Source organism: Protopterus annectens, chromosome 14.part0, assembly GCF_019279795.1.
Source record: "Protopterus annectens isolate FY-2018-M chromosome 14.part0, PAN1.0, whole genome shotgun sequence".
NCBI lineage: Eukaryota > Metazoa > Chordata > Ceratodontiformes > Protopteridae > Protopterus > Protopterus annectens.
In genome coordinates this window covers 7,215,621-7,241,344 of record NC_056748.1, presented here as the reverse complement: position 1 = coordinate 7,241,344, position 25,724 = coordinate 7,215,621, and the positions used below count along the sequence as shown (strand labels likewise).

Sequence of the window (25,724 nt, the reverse complement as noted above, 5' to 3'; positions counted from 1 at the left end):
TGCTTATTCACCTGCAAGGAGTGTACCTTCCTTCAAAAGAGAATGCAATGGCAGACACTCTCAGCAGAACTTCTACACCCTCTCACAAATGCATGCTTCACAGAGAGGTGTTCCTAGATGTTATACACAAGTGGGGCATTCCTCAGGCAGACCTGTTTGCCTACTCCCAGAACAGGCAGATGCCTCTGTCTTGTATGAGGGATCCACATCCCTAGGCCTGGAAAGTGGACGCCTTCTCTTTCTCTTGGGCAAGGATGTACCTTTATCCCCCCATTCACACTGATTCAGAAGGTCCTCCTGAAGATTCAGAGGGACAAACCAAAAATCCTGCTAGTGATTCCCTTCTGGCCAAGACAGCATTGGTTTCCCATTCTTCACCTTTTAGCCAAGGGCAATCACCACAGGTTACCCCACCGTCTAGACCTACTCATACAAGACAGGGGGTCCTTAATACACCCTCAGGTGAGCAATCTCAGGCTCACTTTATAGGCGATAGGGTTCTGATCCCCTTCAGGCACCTATACTCAGAGAATGTACTCAATGTCCTGCAGAAGGCCAGGAAACCCAGTACCAGGAGAAATTATGTGGCAAAATTGAAAAGCTTCTCCAGGTGGTGTCATAAGAAAAAACAGGACCCTTTACTCATTCTTGTACCCATGGTCCTTTCTTATTTGTGTGAGCTTCTACACTCAGGACTAACCTACTCTTCTGTTAAAGTCCACTTGTCTGCCATTTCAGCTTGTCAAACTTTGGTACTTCCTCTGGCATCCAGAATAGAGGTTAAGCTCTTTTGAAAGGGGTCCTTCATGTCGGACCCCCTCGTTAGCCAATCCCTCCTACATGGGACCTAAAGTTTGTCCTGGAAAAACTCACTTTACCTCCATTTGAGCCAGCCTACTCTGCTTCACTAAAGCTATGTACTTGGAAAACAGTACTGCTGGTGGCCCTCACATTTGCCAGGATGGTATCAGAAATTCAAGCCCTGATGGCAATTCCTCCTTATACCTTATCTTCCATAAAGACAGGGTTTCCCTCAGGACTAACCTTTCCTTCATGCGTAAGGTGGTTAATGAGCCATCCTTGTATCAGACCATTAACCTTCCTGTCTTCTTCCCTCAACCTTTAAATTCCTCTGAAAGAACTCTACATCTTGACAAAACTAAACCTGTTAGATTGTCTGAACAGCTGTTTGTCTCCTTTCACCCAAGGACTTTGGGGAAGGCAGTCTATAAACACACACTCTCTTCATGGATATCGAAGGCTATTTCTGCATGCTACCCCTTTCATGGTAAAGCCCTGTCTGAAAGTGTGAGGGCTCATTCCACTAGGGCAGCTGCCTCCTCAGCTGCTTTCTTCAGGGGGGGTAGACTACGCCTCTATCCTAGCAGCTTCTGCCTGGGTCATCAGTCCATACCATTATCAGGCATTGCAAACTAAATTTGGAGAGAAAAGCTCCAGTGTACAAACAAAACAATTAATGCAATAGCAGTATAATATAGCTATAACAGGAGGTAAAAATATTTACAAGAGTTACTACAGTTGGCAGAAAAATATGCTATAAAATAGTAAAAGTAAGAAAATTCAAACTGTACAAAAATAAGCAAGTTCAAACAGTAAAAGAGTATAAGGAAAATCAGATTAATTTGAAATAGGTTGTCAGTTTCAGAACAGGGCAGTTGTAGAATCCATATCAGAAATTAAGTAAAAGGGGATGGCAAGAAGGCATAGAATAATACAAGTAGACCAGAGCTACTAGATGTTAAAGAAAGACTTGGAATGCTTAAAAAGATGAATAAAAGAGTTAGCAGTGGTTAGTAGGATGTCAGTGACAGTTTGATTGGAGGAAGAGTGTGTTTTAGGTATTTAGGTAGTTGCGAAAGGCAGTATTGGGTCCGAGCTTGGAGACAAAAGAGTTAATTGATAGCATTAGATGTGGTAGAGCAGTTACAAATCCAGCTGGAGAGAAGGTGCTTGTGTAGGGCTGTTTTGAATTTAATGGGATGTTCTGATCAGATGGAGGAGGGGAGATTGTTCCAGAGTCTGGCCATAGTCCAGGAGTGTAGAAGTTTACCTGCAGGTAGGTTAGGTTTCTGAACCTGTAGCAGGCTTTGATTTTCTGATTGCAATGACCTAGAAGGCGAGTAAGGGGAAAATAAGAAGCTGAGTGCAGGGCAGTCTTGAGGATTGAAAATAAATCTGTGAGAGGTGGTTAGCTGAAGGAGTAGTAGGTAATGTGGGAATTCAAGCCATTGGATGCTTCTTAAGGCTATACAGTGATAAGTTAAATGATGACAATTAGAGGCAAATTTGGCAATCTTGTAACAGGACTATAACTTTAGTTTCAGGGAGGACTGCAGATTAGTCATTAAGGAAGCACTGTAGGTTAGGGAGGGAAGTAGATAGGAGAGGGATAAGGCTTCTTTAGTTGAAAGAGAGAGGAATTTGTTGTGCGTTTAGAGAAGCCCAAGTTCTTTGTGGGGTTTTTGAGATGTTGGATTGAATAGGTAAATCAAATTTTAGATAGTTGTCTATTATAACTCCTAATAGTTTGGTACTAGCTACTATTTCAATTTGTATTGAACTCAGTGAGAGAATGTTAAAGTCTAGTATATTGATAGTGGTGTTTCTTTTAGGGGTGAACAGTATAAGGGTTTTTTGGCATTTAAGGAAAGGTGATTTTTGTGGAGCCAAGATTCAACAGAAGAGATGGCTGTTTGGGTCATTTGTTGTAGGCTAGTTGGGTTGGGTGCAGAGCAGACTACTGTTGAATCGTCAGCATATCGGACTAGGGAGGTTTGTGGTATAGCTTGGTAGATGTTGATTATGAATAGGTTAAATAGGAGGGTGCCAAGGATTGAACCTTGTGGGACACCAGTGGGATTGTGGACGTAGGGTGAGATAGAGTGCTGCCATTTGACGGCATGTTGCCTATCAGAGAGATAGCTTTTAAACTAGTTAAGGGACTGGGGAGACAGTCCTATGGAAGAGAGTTGAGAGAGAAGGATAGAGTGGAAAATAGTGTCAAATGCTTTAGAAAGGTCTAGAAAGAGAGCAGATGCTATATAGCCAGAATCACGGATTCTGCCCCCACTCTTCCTGTTTAGCCACATGAGGGGACAGATTTCTTTCCATCTACCAAACCTCAGCATCAGGCATATGCTGGGATGGCACAGTGGTTCCATGGTAGCATTGTTGCCTCACAGCAAGAGGTTCTCTGGTTCAATTCTCGGCTGGAGTACCTTCTGTGTGGAGTCTGCATATCTTCCCTGCGTTTGTGTGGGTTTCCTCCGGGTGCTCCGGTTTCCTCCCACATTACAAAGGCATGCGTCTGTAGCGTTTCTCCCTAGGCCTCCGATGAAAATTGGCTTTGTTTCAAGTCGGACTTTCTCAGTTAACAAATGTTAAATAAATAAATAAAATTCTGAAGTGGGTATGTGCAGATGTTACTTTTATAGCCAACATCGGTTTATGGCTCTGACATCGAACGTCGCATGTACCCCTGCTCCTAAGACTTTGGTATACTGGCTGGATGTCCAGTGCTGCAGGCAGCAACCTCCCTACTGTTTTGAGTACTGCAACATGGAAGAGAAGGACATCTATGGTTATGGTAAGGTCTTACACAACTATTCTTTCTCTTTGATATGTTGTACATGAGTCCTACTGTGGACTGTTTGTTTAGTAGTCTGAGTTAACAGATGGGTGGTACAGCTCATCAAGATTTCCAGGAATTGTAAGTTACATCTAAGATGATGTCTTCATACTCCATATCTGATTCCATATAGTCTATTCCAAATTCCACTCCTGTAGTGTGTGTCACCGGAGACACTTCTGCCTTAGGTGTAGGTTGGCGGGTGGTTGGTTAGCATTGTCAAGAGCAAACTGTCCAAGATTGATTGTCACAAGCAAAAGCCATTTTACACATCTGTGTTTTGGAGATGAGGACAGTCATCTTCACACTGCAGGTTTTTCAGGACTCACTGCCTCAAATGCCACAGCCGTCTATACCTAAAACTTGGTAGTGATTTGTTACATAAACAAGCAAGAGGGATCTTTCGCCTAACTCCTCTGTTGAGAATCCTGAGGGTTTGGGAATGGACTGTGTCAAAAGTGCACTGTGATTGCCATTTTCATTCTTGGGAAAGACCGTTTTTTATCACACAGGCTTAGCTGCACCTCACTTTTGCCACATGAGAGGCCATCATCCTGTCTGTAGCACAGAATATTTTATGTCATTGCTGGAAGCCTTGCTGTTAATTGTTTCATTCTCAACTAACTTTTCAAAGGAGTGCCCAAAGAAAATTCATGTTTTTCTTCATTCCTCCTTCATAGGGGAATTCACAAGTATGTTGTCATCCAGAAGTAGCCCCCAAGATGACTTTATGTATCTCCTCCATTTCCCCTTAATCCAAAATACATACAGAAAGCCAGGCAGAAAGGCAATCATTACCATAGCTCCGTTTTGGCCTCAAGAAGTGCAGTTTCCTGTGTTCAGGCCTCACCTTCTGGAGAAGCTTGTATGTCTGAGGGCCTTCAGAATCCTCATGACCCATCTGTCCAGCATGTTTTCTCCAGTTCCAGCAATGGCCAGGAATCTTTCATACCCTGACAAGGTAGCTCAGATGTGTACCCTTGCTCAAAGGCTTAATACTAGAAAAATGTACAAAAACAAGTGTTCAGATTTTTTTTCCATATAGGCTACTTTTCAAGAGATGGATCCCTTTCATTTCCCATGTTGCTTGCCTGCATTTCTCATATCTTTTGACATGATTAAGTTGTTCACTGGGACCACACCTTGCTGCCATTTCTAGTTTTCATCAAGGTTCTAACTCTTTGCCATTGCCAGCTTCACTTTTGAGATAAATTCTCTTGGCATCCGTGTCTTGAACACATAATGAAGCAGTTATGTTCAGAGAACCAATCATAATCCTCTATATTTTCACTTGACATTTCATTTGGATATGCAATTCAGAGGTCGTACACATTTTTGCAAAGCAGTCTTACTAGTATGTCATTGTTTTTCCTTCCAAATCTGCTTCTCAACAGAAATGCATGCATGTGAGGTGAGGTTTTGCCTGTGGGAGTTGTAAGTCTTCCCAGTTACATTGGGACTTCCTGTATATTAAATCCTAGTATGCTGCTGTGTTATTATTGGCTCCAAAATGATTCTTCAGTTCTTTCTCTTAGAAGTCGTATGATATGTTTTCTTTAGAATAATGGTTTAGAAAAACGGGTGAAAAATGTGGAAGAGATCTGCCCTGTTTGTGCTAAAACATAAGTGCACAACATACAAACATTGACGAGACAGAACCTGGAGACCAGATTACTTAGTAGAGTTGTCAAGTGTAATGAAGTAGATGACCAAGGAAGAAATCTTTACTGATTTTCACTGTCAGAGGTGTAGTGTTACAGTAAGTAGCTCACACAAGTTTACGTCTGTAGCAAATGTTTGCCATCAGTGTTTCATGTTCAGTCTGTTTTTAAGTAGTTAAGTTACACCCTTGTGAAAGGTTATGTAAAAAGTTGTCATCTTTGTAGATGATGTACTAATTTAGCTTTCTTTTTATTTCTTTATATCTAGAAGAAATTGAAGTGGATGTTGAAAGCACAGAATTCTCCCATGGAGACGTGGATGACATCAGCACCACCAGTATCAGTGACATTGATGACCACAGTAGCCTGCAGAGTACTGGAAGTGATGAAGGTTACTTCAGTTCCAGCATCAAGCTATCCTTCTCTTCATAGACCTAATGGACACACTGTGGGGCAGGGTAGGGCAGGAACCTCACATAAGCAAAAAATTTTTATGACTCACAAATCCTGACCAGACAGAAGGGGTTGGGGGTGCAGTATCCTTTTTCAGGCAGCATCTGACCACTGACAGTAAAGTGGACAACAGTGAAGACTGAAAAGACATTAACTGCCTTTAGTGTGCAGACTTGTTCACCAGTACTTTTGCATTTGTTTGATTTAGTTGATTAAATATCCAGCTGAAAAGGACACTGGTGCTTTTTTAACCTTTTGTTTACAGGAGTTCTTAATTCAGCAACTGGGACTAGGGCCAGTGCAGGTGGAAGGAGTGCACCAGACATCTGCAGTAAATTTACATCACAGAGATTCTGTAAATAGAGCAAAAGTTAAATGCTGTAGATCAGTTACTAATTTATTTGCATTTTCAAATTTCCACAATGTATTTGCCGGGGGAATATTAATATATGATAGCCCATGACAGAAGGAAGTTGGTTGTGCTTACCTTGCAAGTGAGAGAAACAAATGAGTTGCACAGATTACTTCCTAACCTGCAGTCTTATTTTATTTCCCAGGAATGTCGTCACTACCTGTTGCACAGTCAGTGAGTGCTAAGAGTCACATCATGGGTGTTTTTGTGTTACACATATTCATCGTGGAGGTAGGGTAGCAGTGTTCTCATAGCAGTAATTTAAGTTAAAGGACACCTATTTGTAGGAGGGATGTGCAGGAAGATTTTTTTTAAGTTCCTGAATTTTAAGTTAAAAAGCCTAAAGCATTGATGTGTGAGTGCATAGCATTTGACCTGTCTGGCCTAAGCCAGGTAAACGGAAAACCTGAAAACCCATTGCTGGCTTTAACCTTGTATTTTTGTATACATTTATTCTTTTGGTGTATGCCCCCCCCCCCCACACACACACACACACACACACACACACACACACACACAGTGTTCCATCAGTAGAGTAGAATTAAGAGACAACAAGGAATGGCAGTCATTTTGCAGGACTGATGGAGTTCAGAGATTGGCCTGTTCAAGACATAATGTACTTTGTTCCCAAACCATCCCTTGGGGTCATGGGTGTACAGTAGCCTCAATGAAGGCTGGAATGTGCATGCCCATGTATGCCTCTTTCTGTTGATGTAACTTGCCCTGCTGTGGTACTTTTAAGTGCCCCCCAGTGTGCACTAAATGGTGCTGTTTCAACATTTGTTTCCTCCCCCAAGGAAAGTGAGTAGGCAATGTATTATTCACTATACCGCCCTGGCCAGACCCTTTGGCACATGGGACAGTACCTCAACCAAGGTAGTTGGCAGTTGAGAGTAGATGCCTTTTTCTTGTGCCAGTAGGTGAGCTATGTGCCTGTGTATTTGCTTAATCAGCTTTTTTCCTGGTTCCACACTTTGGATTAGTGGTAAACTGCCTTGCACAAACCAAAAAAAGAAGAACATTTCCACAATTTCTGACATATTTGCACTTTTTGGAGTTGCAGGGCAGTCTCTATTGTTCCATACATCCCTGCACTTCTGTTATTACAGGAGAGCTGGATCTGTCTGCAGTTAAGTTTCCAGATAAAATTTCAGTTTTATATCTGCACTTCATTAAGATTTCTCTTTATGCTAGAGGATTTTCATTTCCTGTTTCCTTAGGATAGAAGATGTCACCTATAAGATTTTTGAAACTATTTTGTACTTTAATTTAACTGATCCTGAATTACTTTAAAAAGCTTTATAAAATGAATAACTTATTACTGATTTCTTTGTGATGTTAATTTTAGTCCTTTATTTTTGTTTCGAAGTAGTGGTCACAAATTAAAATAAATATATTACTAACAGTCCACTTAAGTCTGTGAAAAAGCATGCAATGTGTCCAGGATAACTGTCCAGAATAACTACACACCACATAATTCAATGGATGTCTTCTGGTACGAAAAGAGGCTACACAGGTTACCAGTTTATTGTCATAAAGTCCATTGTTTAACTGCGATTTAAGAACCATTCAGAAACAGTTTACAAGGCCTTTAGAAACAAGAAGGTAGTTGTGGTAATGAAGAGGCCTTGTGGAAAGTCAGTTCTGCTTCCTCTGGATTTTCTTCATTGCTACAGCTGCAGAGCCGAATGGATAATGTATTGACCTTGGGTTTTGGCTTGCAGTAGATTTTGAATGCTCTCTATTCCTGTGAAGATAGGGCTGATGTATTATTGATTAAGAAGGCATTTATTTATTGTCTAATAGTCGTCAGGCAGAAATATTTTTGTGAACTTTGGTAGATGAGTGGTCCACAGGGCACTAGCTTTAGATTAAGTGCCCCTCCCTAAGTGTGCATAAAAAGAGAGAGACACACACACACCCACACACACACACATTCATTGCTGTGTTGTGTAAATTGGAGGATTCTGTTCTTTCAGAGTTGTGGAGGCTGGAACGGTTTAGGTTTTAGCACTGCACATCAGGTTGAATCCCATGCAGTGTAATTTTTCTTCTAACAAAAATCCCGCAGGAAAAAAGTGCAGCCTTTGGAAACTTTAAATAAATACTAAAATTAGTATATTTTGATAATTTAATTTTTACAGATACTCCATTTTGTTTACAGCTATATCTTTTTTATTTTTTATTTTTGATCAATGTAGTCAATTCTTTTCATGTTATATATTTAAAATGTTTACCCCATTATCATGTACTGCCATGATAGCATATATTCTGTTCAAGCAGTAAATGGTGACTATACCTATATGAGTCAGATCAGAAGGTGCATGCACAAGTGTGTGAGTCTGCGTGTCCGCAAGCATACTTTGATGTATGTGTAAGACTGGTTCCTGTACTTACATCTATGAGAAACTGCCACATAGTAACATTTTGTGAGAGTGAATACTAGCAGACATGTTTGTGTGACCTGGAAATGCCTGCTTGATGTGCATTTCAGGTGTTTTGCTGAAATTGCATTTTTGTTACTATTGTAGCATAGCATGTGGTGTTCAAAGTGGCAAATGGGATTTGTGGCACATTGGCAAATGTTTTGACCTCAGCTTTAGTTTATACAAAATTTTAAAACAGATATTTTCCTGCAGTTGTGCCACTGAGTATACACAGTAAACTTTAATCTGACTGACATCAGTATAGGGAAGAGTGTGAGATGCACCCATAGACTGTAATGGATGCAACATCGTGCATCCGCAGAGGCATGTTCAAGTCTCTGGGTGCTCCTTATGCTGTCTCTGTAGTGATGTCGCCAAGGTGTACATTGAATTTATTTGGGCCATGGTTTAATAAAAAGTTAAAGTTTTTTGTTGACTCATCAGGTGCCACAAAGCACCTTTGAAGCTTGGCAAAACCTAGCATGTTGTACATTAGTTAAGGAACATGTTGTGTTTCAGTATATAGAGAATTATTGCAGTATATATTTTGTCCTTAAAACCGTCACCTTTCTGTACAGTACTCTGCTCTGTTAAATGCCTTTCCATTTCACCTTGGTTATTAATAGCAGCATTCAAAGTTTTGCATGGCATCGCTAAGCTGGTTCTCATTTCAGACATGCAGTTAGCAAAGTCATTTTTTGCACTGAAGACTGCTTTGCACTGCTTCATTTATGAAACATCCTTACACTTGCAAGTACTGTAACTAGAGCACAAGGTTACACTGAATATTTTAATAGTAATCCATGTTTAGAATTGTTGTCTTTTTTGTCGTCAGGACAAATTAGAAATGTAAGGTAATCATGTAGAAAGTGCCAGAAAAATATGTAAAGCATTTACCAAGGTGCCTGTAGTCTTTATCCGTAGTTTCCTGTCACCCGTTTTTATTCTGTCTATGTCTCTTACTCTCCATCCATTGGCCACTCTATCTTTATTTTGTATATCCCAGTGTATAGTTTCATAGATTGATAGATATTCCAAGACTACTGAATCTTATGACCATTCACATGCCATTACCCTCTTCTCCTTCCCTAGGCCTATTATGGCAATAGATGTGGTAGGGTTGATTGCATTCCAACAGAGTTTGACAACATCAGTGGGGCCTCTGTGTCACAGCTTATCCATACCAGCTGCTGAGCCTTTTGGCACTTAGTCACAAGGTTCCAGGTCATTGATGTTAGTGTTTCAGGATTGATCTCTGGCCCAGTGCCCTTTGCACTTTTCCCAGCATCATAAACATGGACATTCAAGCCCTTGGTACTAAAGCCTTTCTTGGCATCAATGCCGGCATTGGTATAGGTACTTTGCTAGTCAGTGTCAAAAGCGTGGGTTTCGATGTCTGTTAAGAAACTGATGTCATCAGTGCCAGGCTTCTTAGTATAGACTGCCAAGTGTCAGAAGACAATGCATATGCAATCCATCATGTTGGTAGATCCTTGGGAGTCTGCATCATTCCCAGGATACCCTTCATTCGGATGTCTCATTTCTTTCATCTTTGACATGTCTTAGTTTATTTTTTTACTTTTTTAATCAAACCCTGGACTGCAGGAGGCAGCTCATTAACAGCTCATAACTTTAGTTGTCTGCAGTAAGTGATGGATCTTCTTTGGGGAGAGTCACTGTAACAGTAAATCATAACATTTGGGTTATACTAATTTTATTTCTATCTTTTAGACAGAGGTTGCATTTTTCCTCAAGTTATGTAGCACTAAATGATGTCCTACAATTTTTTTTCCTGTTTCCCTGGTGGTAAATCAGCAAATTAATTCTTCAGTCTACTTGCCTTAAAGCATAATTCCTAAACTAAAATTCAGTATTATTTTCTTTCTTGGAAAACACCAACAATATCCTTAAATTGGCTGTTAAATTTATAACTGAAAAAAGACAACCAAAGAACAATATGTTCATGACTGCTATCCTTTGCTTTGTGCTGTGTAGAACTCCTTTAATTATTTGATCCATAGAATTACCATTGCAGTTATTTCAGCCCAACATTCAGAGCTGTATTTATTTACTGTGGAATGCCTACAAAGTAATTGTAACACAGTTGCTTAAAAGTGGACTTTTGTTATTACTTTTAATTTCAACACTTCATAGGTAAGTACCAGGCTAGCAGCCCTTGTGAGCCATTTTAAGCCTAGCTAATTTTACTCAAAGGTGAGACTCAAACTTTGTACCTTGTGTTTGTGAAGTAAATATGTTAACCATTATGCCAAATCCCGGAGCAAAGGCTTGTAATCAGCAGAATGTTTGAGTTTCAAGTGTTTTTCCATCCTTCTTAATTTTTACAATGAATTCCTGGTGAAAGTAAAAACACAGTGACAAGTAGCTTTGCATTGTTTATTTGTGTCTTTTGGCTTTTCCTGGTTAGGGGTCGCCACAACGGAACTCCGGTCCGCTAATGATTGGTAGTTGATTTTTACATGCCGAGTTACCAGCCCTGATGCACAACTTTCAACGAAAGTACACCCATTCACGCATGTCTCCACGCAGAAGACGCTCTAGCTGAGAATCGAACCGGACTGCGTTTTACTGTGAGGTGACAACGCTACCGCAGCACCACTACTGCGAATAAGTAGCTTTGCATTGTGATTTTCAAAAATATTCCCTCTGCTGCTCACTAGCTGTACCTTTGAGAATCCAACTTCCATATTACAGGTAGTAGCTGTTTCTTCCATTCATGGAGCCAGTGCTTCTGAGTTCTTCTGCCATGATTCCTGGCATTATGTAGTTAGGCATTGCCAGTAGCCTTTTCCAGTGACTGACTCCACAGTTTGAGAGTGATACAAAAAGTCAGTGTGGTTGTTGAACCAGTGGCATTTGTAGGTCTGTGACCTTTATCTTAGTTTTACCACTGTGTCAGACTTACCTGATTTCAGTGATTTTTTTTTGTGTGGCATCAACAGAAGCTCGTTTATAATACCCATGCCTTTTCTCTAGACAGGGGAGATAGCAGCCATATTGTTTCCTCTGTAGGTAGCCATTTCTGATTACCCAAGAATGTTCCTACACTTGTACTGTCAATGTTGCATAAAAGTTTAACTTCTGTACTTTCACAAATTTTTCGATTGGTTTGTGTTACCTGACTTCCGTGGAACACTGGTCCTTTGTACCTCTTAATCTCCATTGAATGACAAGTCCTCCTTAAATGTCAGGGAAAATGCATGCAGTCACTATTTGTCCGGAGACTCCCATCTCCTTATGCAGGGAGCTACGTGTGTTGTATCCCCTTCTTGTGTATTGCCATTTCTGAAGTTGAGAGAAAAAAAATTATATTAGGTTTCTGAAATTAGATGCAGAGTTTTTCAGTATATAGGGTTGACGAGTCCATTTTTTTAAGTACTTGTCTTTTATTAGCATTTGACAGAGTGCTAGAACATGGTGGAAAAGAATTTTCATATTTTTGTTGCATTTCTCTGTGGTGAAGTCCTGCACATTCGTCATAAATTCTCTGAATAAATAAATGTGTTTGTCTCTATGATAACCCACATTTGTTTCTTTCATAGCTAAACTCCGAAGCTTGGCATGTAGACACAAGGTGCAGTAGTTTTCCAGCCTTTGGTGGTAAGATGTCTCCCGCCTTTAAGGAAAACCATTAAACCACAGGGAAAACTGGATGATGTTATGTGGTCCTATCTCGCCTACATTCATTACCAACGGGTCCGGAGCCAAGAATCGGCTCTGACTCGGCCGACTATTTTTCTCTAGCACAAAGTCTCTAATTGGCTGGGCTAACCCGGTATCCCAGGATGCACCTCGCCGCAACCCCCAGATCTCGTTTGCCGCCCGTTGAGTTAGAACGTGATGTCCTTCAAGGATGCATCTGCAGTCCTAACATATGGGTTGTCCTGCCTCAGGCAGCCCTTCGGTCGGCCGGATTCCAAAGTCTGGGTCTGGCCTCGGCTGATGTTGCACTTCACCCGACGTCATAGCTGCTGTGAATTGGGTATAAAGGCATCAGCCGACGCCATTTTCCTCAGTCTTTCTTGCCACGTGGTGCCCGAAGCAGAAGCTGTTCGCAAGTGCCGGTCGGTCAGATCCAGAGATTTCTACTACCGAAGACTTCTAAAAAGCTAAGTACCCCGTTGGGGACTCTTTCTTGCCTCAGCCGATGTCAGAAAAAGTAAATAATTGTTTAACTTGTGGGAAACAAATACCTCATAAGGAATTCCACTCTTACTGCCTTCCTTGCTTAGGCCCAGACCACGACGTATCAGCTTGTCTAGCCTGTGCTTCCTTCAACCGACAGACACTTAGACGTCGGTCGGAGTTTGCGGAGGAGTTTTTTGGTCCCGCTTTTGCTTACAAAATGCTGTCGGAGACTCCGACTTCACAATTAGCTAAAAAGCGTAAGGAAAAGGACCGACACTCGCGGTCCGCGATTTCGGCCGAAACCACGGTTAAGCCAACCGCGAGTGCCTCGGTTTCGGCTGAAACCGAGTCCTCGGTTCTTCCTTTGACCGAAAGCATACCTCCGACAGCCGAGGCCTCACGCAGCATGGTTGAATCTGCTACTGAAATTTCTCCTGCTGTTGCAGGCACCCAGGATTTATCAGATACTATTCCTTTAGACATATCTACTCCTGCACGTGGAGCTGCTAGGCCCCCTGCATCTATGTCCATCAAGGCTTTTTCTAGGGCTAAAGCAGCTAAATCTTCTAAGGCCTTGCCTGCTAAAACCCCACACAGGCCTACCTCTAGTTCCCAAATGCTCAGCCTGGCTGAGGATCTCATTTCTTTAATCAGGGGATCCCAACCTCACCCAGACAGGGCCTCTCAACCCCCTCCAGAGAAAAGGCCTAGAGCAGAGCCCCCCAATCCAGTTTCTACTGACTACTCCTCGGATGAGTCAGAACACTCAAATCCTCCAGAAGGCCCTTATTCACCATATGAGGATTCTGATGCAGAAGACTCCATTCCTTCTGCCTCTCCTCCTGAGGAATTTTCTTTTGGGGAAACCTTACATGCTATGAGAGAACAATTTCAATGGCAGGGCCAGGATTATTCAGATTCAAGGAAAAGGTTGAGGACCTTTTTACATTTACCACAGCATAGGCCTTTAGCCATCCCTCCAGTACTAACAGTTGTGGATGATGCATTTAATGATGCCTGTACTGCTCCTGACTCTCTTCCCCCGGCCCCTGCTAAACCCGACAGATATTACAGGGTCCCGGACACACACTTTCACTTGTATAAGGCCCCTATTGCAGATCCTGAAACCATATCACAGGGCCCCAAAGCTGTAGCAGCTGCCTCTGCCAAAACCCCCTCCCCTCTGAAAGAGAATCTAGAGCATTAGAGAGATTGGGTAAAAAAGTTTGTACTTCTGCTACTCTTTCGGCTAGGGCCTTAAACTGTCAATTCCACATGATTCAGTATCAGGAATTTTTGTTAGACCAGCTAAATAAAAAACTGTCCTCTCCTGAACCTATAGACCGTCAGTCCCTTCAGGATTTGGTACATAACACTCAGCAGGTCAGTAATCATTCCTTAAAATGCGGCTATGATGCACTGAAGGCTTCCTTTAGATCAGCTATGACTGGAACAGTGATCAGAAGGCATGCATGGTTAAAAGAGCAATCCTTACCAGACCATGTAAAGTCAAAGCTCCTAGATGCTCCCATGGAGAAACAAAGTTTGTTTGGCCTCCCCTGCACAGCAAGTGCTAAAGAAGGTGGAAGAAAAAGCAAAATCTGTCCAGACAGTCAAAGATTTCTTACAGGTCCAACCTCTGAGGTTTAGTAGAAATTGGCCTTCGAAGACTTGGTCCTTTCCAGACACCTCCAGAGCACAGAGAGGCAGAAATAGACGCCCAAGAGGCAGAGGTCAATCCAGAGGTGCCTACAGGGGACGTCAGTGGCAGCCTAACAACCAGAGAAGTACTGCCACAGATCCAGCTACTACCACTTCCACAGGACAGACACAATGACTTGGCTCTGATACCGCCTACCAGGGAACAACTGGAAGCACCCTTAGGCGGAAAGCTAGCCTTATTTTCCGTAAACTGGCATTACATTACAGGAGACAAATGGATTTTACAGACAATAGACAAAGGCTACAGGTTTCATTTCCACACTCTACCAAAAAAGAGAGGAATGCCAAACCTTCCACCAAACCAAAAAACAAACACTCTAGGACAAATCAACCACTTACTAAGGATGAGAGCTATAGAAAAGGTACCACCTATGGAACAAGGACAAGGATTTTACTCCAGACTTTTCCTGGTACCAAGAAAAGAAAACCAATGGAGGCCTATTCTCGACCTGTCCGCGCTGAACACATATCTCATTGTGCCAAAATTCAAAATGCTGACCCTACAGCAACTTCTTCCCATGCTGGGCAAGGAGTCTTGGCTGGTGACTCTAGATCTCAAGGAGGCAAACCTGCACGTCCCTATACGACCAGATTGCAGAAGATACCTCAGATTTCTTGCAGGATCAGAGCATTATCAATTTTCAGCATTGCCCTTTGGCTTATCTACTGCGCCCAGAGTATTCACGAAATGCCTGGCATCAGTAATTGCTCATTGCAGGCTTCAGGGAATTCAGATTTATCCATACCTGGATGACTGCCTAATACAAGCGGAAAACAAGACCAAATTAACACAAGATTTGGAAAAGGTTATACAACTACTGCAAGCCCTGGGATACACAGTCAACATAAAAAAGTCAAGGCTGGTGCCATCCCAAAGGATAACATTCTTAGGTGCAGAACTGGACACTTCAAATCAGATGGCATTTCTCACAGCAGAAAAGCAAAAGCAACTACCACTCTATTTCATGGCATTAACAACACAGAACCAGCTTACAGCAAGGAAAGTCCTGCAAGCCCTGGGTTACATGGCATCCTGCATAATATTGATTCCACATGCCAGGCTGCATATGAGGAAGTTGCAATGGTACCTAAGGAATATATGGTCTCAGCACAAGCACAGCCTAGAAGCCCAGATTCCAATAATCCCATGCCTGAAGCAAGAATTCCTGTGGTGGGCTCAGGCCTGTCAGTTGAACAGAGGACTGCCTTTCCACAAACCTCACCCAAACCAGACTATCACCACGGACGCCTCGGACCTAGGCTGGGGGGCACACATGGTGGACAAGTGTATTCAAGGCCTATGGACACAGGACCAGCTGAACCTACACATAAATCAAAAAGAGATGCTGGCAGTGAAACAGGCAATTCAGACATTCAGACCGTTTCTTCAACAGGGTCATTTGCTGATAAGGACGGACAACACCACAGTCATGTGGTATATCAACAAACAAGGAGGCACACACTCATATCCTCTATGCCGGATGGCAATGGACCTGTGGAATGTAGCCCTGAACCTCAACATTCAGCTCCAGGCCATATTTGTGCCAGGAAAAGAAAATATACTAGCAGACTCCTTAAGCAGAACTACCACGGATGCCCACGAATGGATGCTGCATCCAGACATCTTCAAATCCATTACAAAGAAATGGGGACTACCAGAAATAGACCTGTTCACATCCCCACACAACCACCAATTGAGAAAATTCTGCACAAGGGCATACCACCCACTTGCTTGGAAGGTGGACTCCCTCTCCTTCAGTTGGGAAAACCTGACAGCATATGCATTCCCACCTCTTCCTTTGATGCACAAAGTGCTTCTGAAGATCAAAGAAGATCGCCCAAGGATCATCCTGATAGCTCCAGACTGGCCGAGGCAGCATTGGTACCCGCTACTGAGGAGTATGTCTCGGACCCACGCATGGCCTTTACCTCTGGTTCCTTTACTGCTAACACAGAACAACTTCAAGATCCTACATCCAAGCTTGAAAACACTGCAGCTAGCTGCTTGGAATATTACATAAAACAAAATAACCCAGATTTATCACAGAGGGTTAAAGACATTATACTGGAGGCTCGCAGACCCTCCACAAGGAAGACTTACTCAGCCAAATGGAAAAGATACCTCATTTGGAGTGCAGCAAAAGGAGAAAATGTATCATTAGCAAACATAGCTAACATCCTGGAATATTTAGCAGAACTTTTCCACAATGGCCTGTCTTACTCCTCCATTAAGATTCATGCATCAGCAATTTCAGCAGAATACAACATGGATCCTCCAGTCTTCTCTCATCCTCTACTCAGGCAGTTTCTGAGAGGAATTAAGAATGTAAAGCCTCCAAGGAAGCCACCTTTGCCTACATGGGACCTTAACTTTGTGCTGGAAAAGTTAACACTTCCCCCTTTCGAGCCAGCAGCAACAGCAGAATTACAGTTCTTATCTTGGAAAACTGCTTTCCTGCTTGCAATCACTTCAGCAAGAAGGGTTTCTGAATTACAGGCATTAATGGCAGTACAGCCCTTCCTTATCTACCATCAGGATAGAGTGTCCTTGAGAACTAACCCTACCTTTATGCCAAAGGTGGTCTCCAGGGTATCATTGAACCAAGCAATCCACCTACCAACATTCTTCCCCAACCCACAGAACAGGGGGGAAAGACTACTACATACCTTGGATGTGCACAGGCAATTGCGCTACTATCTGGACAGAACCAAGAACAATAGAAAAACTGACCAGCTTCTGGTAGCATATGCAACAGGAATGGAAGGAAAAGCAATTTCAAAACAGACAATCTCAAAATGGATAGGAAATTGCATTAGATTTTGTTACTCTTTTCATGGAAAGACAACTCCAGAAAACATCAGACCTCACTCCACGAGAGCTACAGCCACTACTACAGCTTTCTTACAAGGAGTGGCTACCAAAGACATTTTAGAGGCTGCTACTTGGAGCTCCGTGCATACATTTGCCAAGCATTATAATCTACCTTTATACTCCAGATCCCGAGCAGGTTTTGCAACTGCTGTTTTGCAAGGGATCTTAACTACACCATAATCATCTTAGTGCCTCCTCCCCCAGTTTGGCTATGGTATTCTACCCATATGTTAGGACTGCAGATGCATCCTTGAAGGACATAGTACAGTTTTGTACCTACCATAAATGTAGATGTCCGAGAGGTATGCATCTGCAGTCAGGATTACCCACCCTCCTTCCCTCTGTGGTACTCCTAGGGTATTTGCCCATCTTGTAGCTAGCTGGGGAATCTATTATGGTGTATTTGTTTGTATATATGTATATACATGTTTATTTTGTTTGCTCTCTACTGTTTGGAATCATTTGCATTTATCCAAATTTAGCCTTCCTAGAGGGCACCTGGCATCTGGGGCAAGAAACACTGAGGAAAATGGCGTCGGCTGATGCCTTTATACCCAATTCACAGCAGCTATGACGTCGGGTGAAGTGCGACATCAGCCGAGGCCAGACCCAGACTTTGGAATCCGGCCGACCGAAGGGCTGCCTGAGGTAGGACAACCCATATGTTAGGACTGCAGATGCATACCTCTCGGACAGCTACATTTATGGTAGGTACAAAACTGTACTTTCTCGCGTTTGGCTGTGGCTAAGTACACGTTTACTAAACTTTCTAAAGTTTTTGTACTTCTTCTTTATATAAAAAAGCTATTTTCATAGCTATATTGTGTTTTTGAGCCTGCTCAGTTTAGTTTTTGGAGAGTGTGTGTGGTTTCCCTTTTGTTTGGTGGGCTAGGCCCGTTTAATTTAGAGGGACTTAGTCCTCTCCATCGTAAATCGTTCTGTAGTTTGTTTTTGTCGTTTTTTTCTTCCCTAGGGAACGTTTAAGTTAGAGTTCCTCTGTCCAGTACTGATGTTCATCGTGCATACAGCTGCAGTAATCACAGATGGGTTTTCTGCCATCAGGCGAGTCCTCGGTCGTCCGAATTCCAACGTCTAGGTCCGGCGTCGGTTGCTGTCACTTTCTTTCCTGACGTCAGTGAGGCAGGGGTATATAAGACACAGCCAACGCCATTTTCTTCAGTCTTTTTTGCCGTGCGGTGCCCGAAGCAGAAGCAGTTCGCAAGTGTCGGTTGGCCAGCTCCTGAATTTACGAAAAATTGGAAACCGAAGTCTTCATTAAAGCTAAGTACCCCGTTGGGGAAACTTTTCTTGCCTCAGACCGATGTCAGAAAAAGTTAACAATTGTATTTCTTGTGGGAAGCAAATACCGCATAAGGATTTCCATTCCCTCTGCATACCTTGTTTAGGCCCAGACCACGACGTCTCGGGCTGTCGCTTTTGCGCTACTTTCAATAAACGCACTATTAAGCGTCGGGTGGAGTTCGCCCAACACTTTTTTGGTAAAGCCTTTGATTATAAAATGTCATTGGAGACTCCGACTACAGTTTTGTCCAAAAAATGCAAGGACAAGGACCGACACGCGAGGTCCGCGGTCCCCACCGACACCACGCCAAAACCGGCTACACGTGGCCCGGTTCTCAGCGAGACGCCTATGCAGTCCCTGACTACCGACGACACTTCTTTGGCGGTGTCTTCTGTAACCGAGACCGCTGGTACCTCGGCCCATACCCAGACTACAACCACCGAAGCCACTGTGAGTGTTGAGCCTCCTAATGTGGACAGGTCCACTTCCACCCATGGTGTCTTTAGACCCTCATCTTCTTTTTCCATTAAGGCCTTTACTAAGTCCAAATCAGCCAGGCATCCCAAGAGGCCTGTTGCACAGGGCCCATCCCCAGGCCCCATGCCTAAAAAGCAGATGCTTAAAATGGCTGAGGATTTAATTACTCTTATCAGGGGTTGCCAACCCCCTCCAGAAAAGAGACCCAGAGTGGAGGAAGATTCTCCCTCTTCTGATCAGGGCTCCATTTTTTCAGAACATTCTGATGTAGAGGAACACTCTTACTCCCCTTTTGAAGATTCTGATGCAGAGCAGTCCATTCCTTCTGTATCTCCTCCTGAGGATTTTTCTTTTGGGGAAACCTTGCACACCTTGAGGGAACACTTCCATTGGGAAGGCCAAGACTTTTCTGATTCCAAGAAAAGACTTAGGGAATTTCTTTTGTTACCTCAACACAGACCTCTGGCGATACCTCCTGTCTTGGACTTACTTGATGATGTTTATTTGGAGGCTTGCCTTAATCCGGATTCCCTGCCTCCTGCCCCAGTCAAGCCTGATAGGTACTACAGAGTTCCTAACTCTCACCAATTTCTTTACAAAAGCCATAATGCTGACCCTGAAACCATTTCTTAAGACCCCAAGGGAATGAAGGCCTCTACTGCTAAGAATCCACTACCTTCCGAAAGAGAGTCAAGATCCTTAGAAAGGTGGGGAAAAAAGGTATATACCTCGGCCACCCTAGCCATGAGGGCCTTAAATTGTCAGTTTCATATGCTTAAATATCAGCAGTTTCTGTTATCACAATTATGAAATAAAGTGTCTCAACCTGAACAACCAGATTTGAAGGAATTGAAGGATATGATGCATAGTGCAGAACAAGTGGGTAAACACACCTTACAATGTGGCTATGATGCCCTAGAGGCCTCAAGTAGAGCTGCTGTTACAGGTTCAGTCATTCGTAGACATGCATGGCTTAGGGAACAAATCTTGCCTGATCATATGAAAGCTAAACTACTAGATGCTCCTTTACAAAAGGATGTGCTATTTGGTACTAATGCTGAGGAGATACTACGGAAAATGGAAGAAAAAGCCAAATCTATGCAAACTGTCAAAGCTTTTCTACAGGTTCAACCACCATGTTTTAGCAGAAATTGGCCTTCTAAAAACTGGTCCTTTCCAGCCACGGACAAGCCCCAAAGAGGTAGATACAGGCGCAAAAGGGGCAGAGGGCAATCACAAGGATCATATAGAGGCAGGCAATGGCAAACTCCAGCACCAAGAGGTGGCGAAGACAGTGCACAACAATACAGGAAACAAACCCAATGACTTCCTCCTTTCTATGCCAAGCAAGTCTCAGCTGGCAGCACCCTTGGGAGGAAAGCTGGCATTATTTACAAGAAATTGGCATATTGTCACAACAGACAAATGGATCCTGGACGTTATAAACAGAGGCTACAGATTTCTTTTTCACACTCTCCCAAAAATGAGAGGCATGCCAAACCTGCCACACAATCAAAGGGCAGAGGCACAACTGCAAATTTCAAAGCTCATAGACATGAAAGCTATTCAAGAGGTACCTACTCACGAACAAGGTCAAGGTTTTTATTCCAGGCTATTTCTGGTACCAAGGAAAGGAACCGACTGGAGACCCATTTTGGACTTATCCATCCTAAACACATTCTTACTCGTACCAAAATTCAGGATGCTCACATTACAGCAGCTTCTTCCCATGCTGGGCAAGGAGTTTTGGCTGGTAACATTGGACCTCAAGGAGGCATACCTGCATGTCCCAATCAGACAAAGCTGCAGAAGATACCTCAGATTTCTTGCAGGTTCAATCCACTATCAATTCTCTGCATTGCCCTTTGGCTTATCTACTGCGCCCAGAGTATTCACGAAATGCCTGGCATCAGTAATTGCCTACTGCAGACTTCAAGGGATACAAATTAACTCTTATTTGGATGACTGCCTGATCCGAGCGGACAGCAAGCACATACTTCTGGAACATCTGGCTTATGCAACATGGTTACTGAATTCTCTGGGATACACAATCAACAAAGAGAAATCCAGGCTAACACCATCTCAGAAAATAACTTTCCTGGGTGCCAACTTGGACACAAACACCCAGATGGCCTATCTTACACCAGAAAAACAGGGGCAACTAACTCAGTAGTTCAAAACACTAGCAAATTGTACCAGGCTTACTGCAAGGAAAATCCTGCGGGCTCTGGGCTTCATAGCATCTTGCATTCTTTTAATCCCATGTGCAAAGTTGCATATGAGGAAACTTCAATGGTACCTAAAAAACCTATGGTCTCAACACAGCCACAGTTTGGAAACAAAAATACCAATAATTCCATGTTTGCAAAAGGAATTTCTATGGTGGGCCCAAGCATGTCAAACAAACACAGGTCTCCCATTCTGCAAGCCTCAAGCAAATCAAGTCATCACAACAGACGCCTCAGATTACGCCTGGGGGGCGCACATGACAGACAGGTGTCTTCAGGGCAAATGGTCCCAAAAGGAAAAGCACTTTCACATCAATCAAAAAGAAATGCTAGCAGTGATAAATGCAATTACAGCTTTCAAGGACCTCCTGCATCCAGGACAATTATTGATAAGAACAGACAACACCACAGTAATGTGGTACATAAACAAACAAGGAGGAACACATTCATACCCCCTGTGCAGACTAGCCATGACACTTTGGAACTTGGCTCTGGAATGGCAAATCGAACTTCAAGCACAGTACTTGCCAGGCTTGGAAAACACGCTGGCAGACAATCTAAGCAGAAATATGACAGATCCACACGAATGGAAGTTGCATCCTCAAGTGTTTACAAAGATAATCCAAGCGTGGGGGAGGCCAGACATAGATCTTTTCGCGTCCCACCGAAATCATCAATTGGAAAAGTTTTGTTCAAGGACCTTTCATCCAAAGGCCTGGAGAGTGGACGCCCTTTCATTCAGTTGGACAGCATGGACAGTTTACGCTTTCCCACCTCTGCCTCTTCTGCCCAAGGTGCTCTTGAAAGCAAGAGCAGACAAACCGAAGATGATACTGATCGCTCCAGACTGGCCAAGACAACACTGGTACCCACTCCTGAGGAGCCTAACACATGCTCCTCCCTGGCCCCTACCTCTAATGCCTCTTCTGCTGACTCAGCACAGCTACAAAACTCTTCACAGTCAGCTGAAAACACTCAATCTCGCTGCATGGAAAATTCCTTAACACCACAACAGACCCTACTCCCCAAAGAGGTGCAGGATGTCATTTTGGAGGCCAGAAGGCCATCTACTAGAAAGGCTTACTCCGCAAAATGGAAACGGTTTTGCTCTTGGAATGAGAAAAAAGGCCAGGACCCTAGAAAACTGAATTTGCCTCGGGTATTACAGTATCTAGCTGAGCTGCTGAACAGTGGACTTTCATTTTCCTCCATAAAAATCCATGCCACAGCCATTTCTGCAGAATTCAACACGGATCCACCCGTATTCTCTCACCCACTCTTAAGACAGTTCCTCAGAGGGGCTAAGAATACAAGACCACCAAGGAAACAACCAGTGCCAGCCTGGGATCTTAATTACATTCTAGAAAAATTAACATTGCCTCCCTTTGAACCAGCTGCCTCAACAGATTTGCAATATTTGTCCTGGAAAACAGCTTTCCTTCTGGCCATTACCTCAGCTCGTAGGGTTTCGGAACTACAAGCCCTCATGGCTGTGCAGCCCTTTCTCATCTTCCATCAGGACACGGTTTCCCTTTGAACCAACCCGTCATTTATGCCTAAAGTGGTATCCAGGGTAGCTTTAAATCAAGCCATACACTTACCTACCTTTTACCCCAATCCTCAAAACAAAGGGGAAAGGCTGCTACACTCCTTAGACATCCATAGACAGCTACGTTATTATTTGGACAGAACAAAGCCTTTCAGGAAATCAGAACAACTTTTTGTGACCTATGCTGTAGGAGCTCAAGGGAAGCCATTTACCAAACAGACAATTTCAAAATGGATAGGCCACTGCATACGGTTTTGTTACTCCTATCATGGAAAATCTGTCCCTACAGGCATCAGATCCCACTCCACCAGGGCCACAGCTACCTCTACAGCCTTCCTCAGAGGAGTTCCTACCAAAGATATTTTGGAGGCAGCCACTTGGAGTTCTGTGCATACCTTCACAAAACAGTACCACCTGCCTTTATATTCCAAAACTAGAGCAGGCTTTGCCACTGCTGTGTTGCAGGGCATTCTGGCTCATCCCAGTTCCACCTAGTGCCTACCACCCTGTGCGTAGCTTTGGGATTCTACCCATCTGTGATTACTGCAGCTGTATGCACGATGAACATAGTACAGTTTTGTACCTACCATAAATGTAGATGTTCGAGTGCTAATACAGCTGCAGTACAGTTTTCCCTCCCTCCTTCCCCTCTTGGTAAAGGCCTAGGGCCTAACCCCTCCTCATACAACCTGATTGGGTTATCCTTCTATGGTATATTTGCTTGCAACTACTGATTTTTGATTATATTGCATTGCATGTATATAAATATAATTTATGTATTGCCTTCCTACTGGGGGCACCTGACATCTGGGGCAAGAAAGACTGAAGAAAATGGCGTCGGCTGTGTCTTCTATACCCCTGCCTCACTGACGTCAGGAAAGAAAGCGACAGCAACCTTCGGCCGACCAAGGACCCGCCTGACGGCAGAAAACCCATCTGTGATTACTGCAGCTGTAATAGCACTCAAACATCTACATTTATGGTAGGCACAAAACTGTACTTTTCTTGCCTTCCTACTGTTAGTTGTTGAGTGTTTGGTTTTTTGTCTGATATGTCGAAGGAGCAGAAGGAGCATAAACCCAAATGCTCTAAATGTGCTTACAAAATGTCGATTACAGATGGGCATGCCATCTGTGTTTATTGCCTTGGTGTGATTCACCTACAAGAATCATTCAGTGTCTGCCATTCCTTCAGATCTAGGGTGCTGCAGGAAAGGAAAAATAAACTGATTTTGAAGGGTCTAGTTAAGCCCGCCTTTAAAGAGGCTCTAGAGTCTGCTTCTTCTACTGGCAAGTCTAAATCTACCAGAACTAAGAAAAGATCTCCAGCTCCATCTAGTTCTTCGGAGCCCCCGGAGAAGATTTTGAAAGTAGTTACTACCTCCTCGGTTCCGTTGGCTTCGAGCCGCAGGTCAAGCTCTCTGTTTTGGATACTGCCTCCTCGGCTCCATTGTCCTCAGGGCCACAGGAGGTATCTGTGGTACTGGTGTCGACCTCTGCTCCGATCTTTTTGGAGCCAGTCACCCAGTGTTAGGCAGGAGTCAATAGGTAGGAGATCCCCATCTCCTTCAGTTTCCTAAAAATCCTCAAGGTTGTCTGATTTGGATGTGGATGGGGTGGTCCAGAGGCTCCTTCAGTCGCCGGTGTTAGCCAAATTGTTTTCGGCTCCAACCCAGTCAGCTCCGGAGCCTGCCCCCTTGTCGGTACCGATGATTCCTCCTCCGAGCACCTCTGTGTCATTGGAGCCAGAGTGCTCAGCACTGAGTGATGTCCTTGCGCCAGCTCCGATACCCCTGGCGGGTTTATCGGAGCTGACGTCGGCTCCAACCATTTCGGTTCCGTCATCTGGTTTTGGCACTCAGGTTTCCTCAGTCGGGCCCGAGGGGGAGTTCTGTAGGCTCTGAGTCTCCCTCTCGGGACTTCAGCTAGGGGGACCCCGACCCCGGTTGTGGTCTCGGAGACGGGTCAGTCCTCGGATTTGGGGGGCCCGCCTTCGAGGCCATGAGGAGCGCACTGGCCAGGTCGTCAGTGACATCACTTGGATCGGTCACTCCGTCCCCATACACCCCGGCTAGAGCCTCTGATGCCCCCCTATCCGTGGACAGTGGAGCTTGAAGGCCTGAGGACACTCCCATGAGTGGTCCCCAACTTTCTGAGGGCCCCTCAGAGTCTGTGCCTGAGGAGCCTCCCAGGAAGAAGTTGTGCAAGAGGAAGCACATAGACTCCCAAGACGAGTCCATCACCTCCGATACCGACCTCGAGGATGCAGAGAAGTCCCCTAAGTCGTCCTCCAATGATGTCTCTTTCTCCGACATCCTGGAGATATTGAGGCAGAGAGGTGACTGGCCTTCCAAGTCCCCCTCTGAGGAGGAGTTGGTATTCCTCAAGGCCTTCGGAGCTCAACCTTCTGCCTCCTGGGTGTCTCCATCCTTCGATGAACTCTTGGACCTGATTTGTCGAAGGGTGTGGGAGCACCCTGATTCCATAGAACCGGTGCCCAGTCGTCCGAATAAGTTCCTATCTGCTCCCCCAGGGAAAGAGTTCTTGACAAAAGGGGTCCCCGTAGATGCCATGGTGGTGGCGTCAGCCACTCAGCAGGAAGTTGCAGAGGCTTCTTCTTCCTGTCCATCCTCCTAACAAGGAGTCCAGGAATATGGATCGGTATGAGAAGCGTACCCTGTCTTCAGCGACCTTTACACTGCAGTCGCTGAATTACCTTTGTCACTTTACTCGGCTCCAGAGAGATCTCCTTAAAGAGTTGGGAGATACCTTGATGGGTAACATGCCTGAGGGCAGTAGCGCAGACTGTTAACGCCCAGTTGCC

General features: G+C 43.9%; 1 protein-coding gene across 3 annotated transcripts in view; it reads left to right on the top strand.

Annotated features, from left to right (window-relative positions):
- Positions 1 to 7,580, top strand: part of MXI1 (MAX interactor 1, dimerization protein) — an 862,954-nt gene extending 855,374 nt beyond the window's left edge. For 2 of the 3 annotated variants that reach the window (XM_044055699.1, XM_044055701.1), the window contains exon 6: positions 5,579 to 7,580. In XM_044055699.1, the coding sequence (XP_043911634.1) occupies positions 5,579 to 5,742 (164 nt within the window). In that variant the 3' untranslated portion in view covers positions 5,743 to 7,580. The remainder of the gene's footprint in view (positions 1 to 5,578) is intronic. The other variant, XM_044055700.1, reaches the window with a different exon arrangement.
- Positions 7,581 to 25,724: the final 18,144 nt, after the last annotated feature.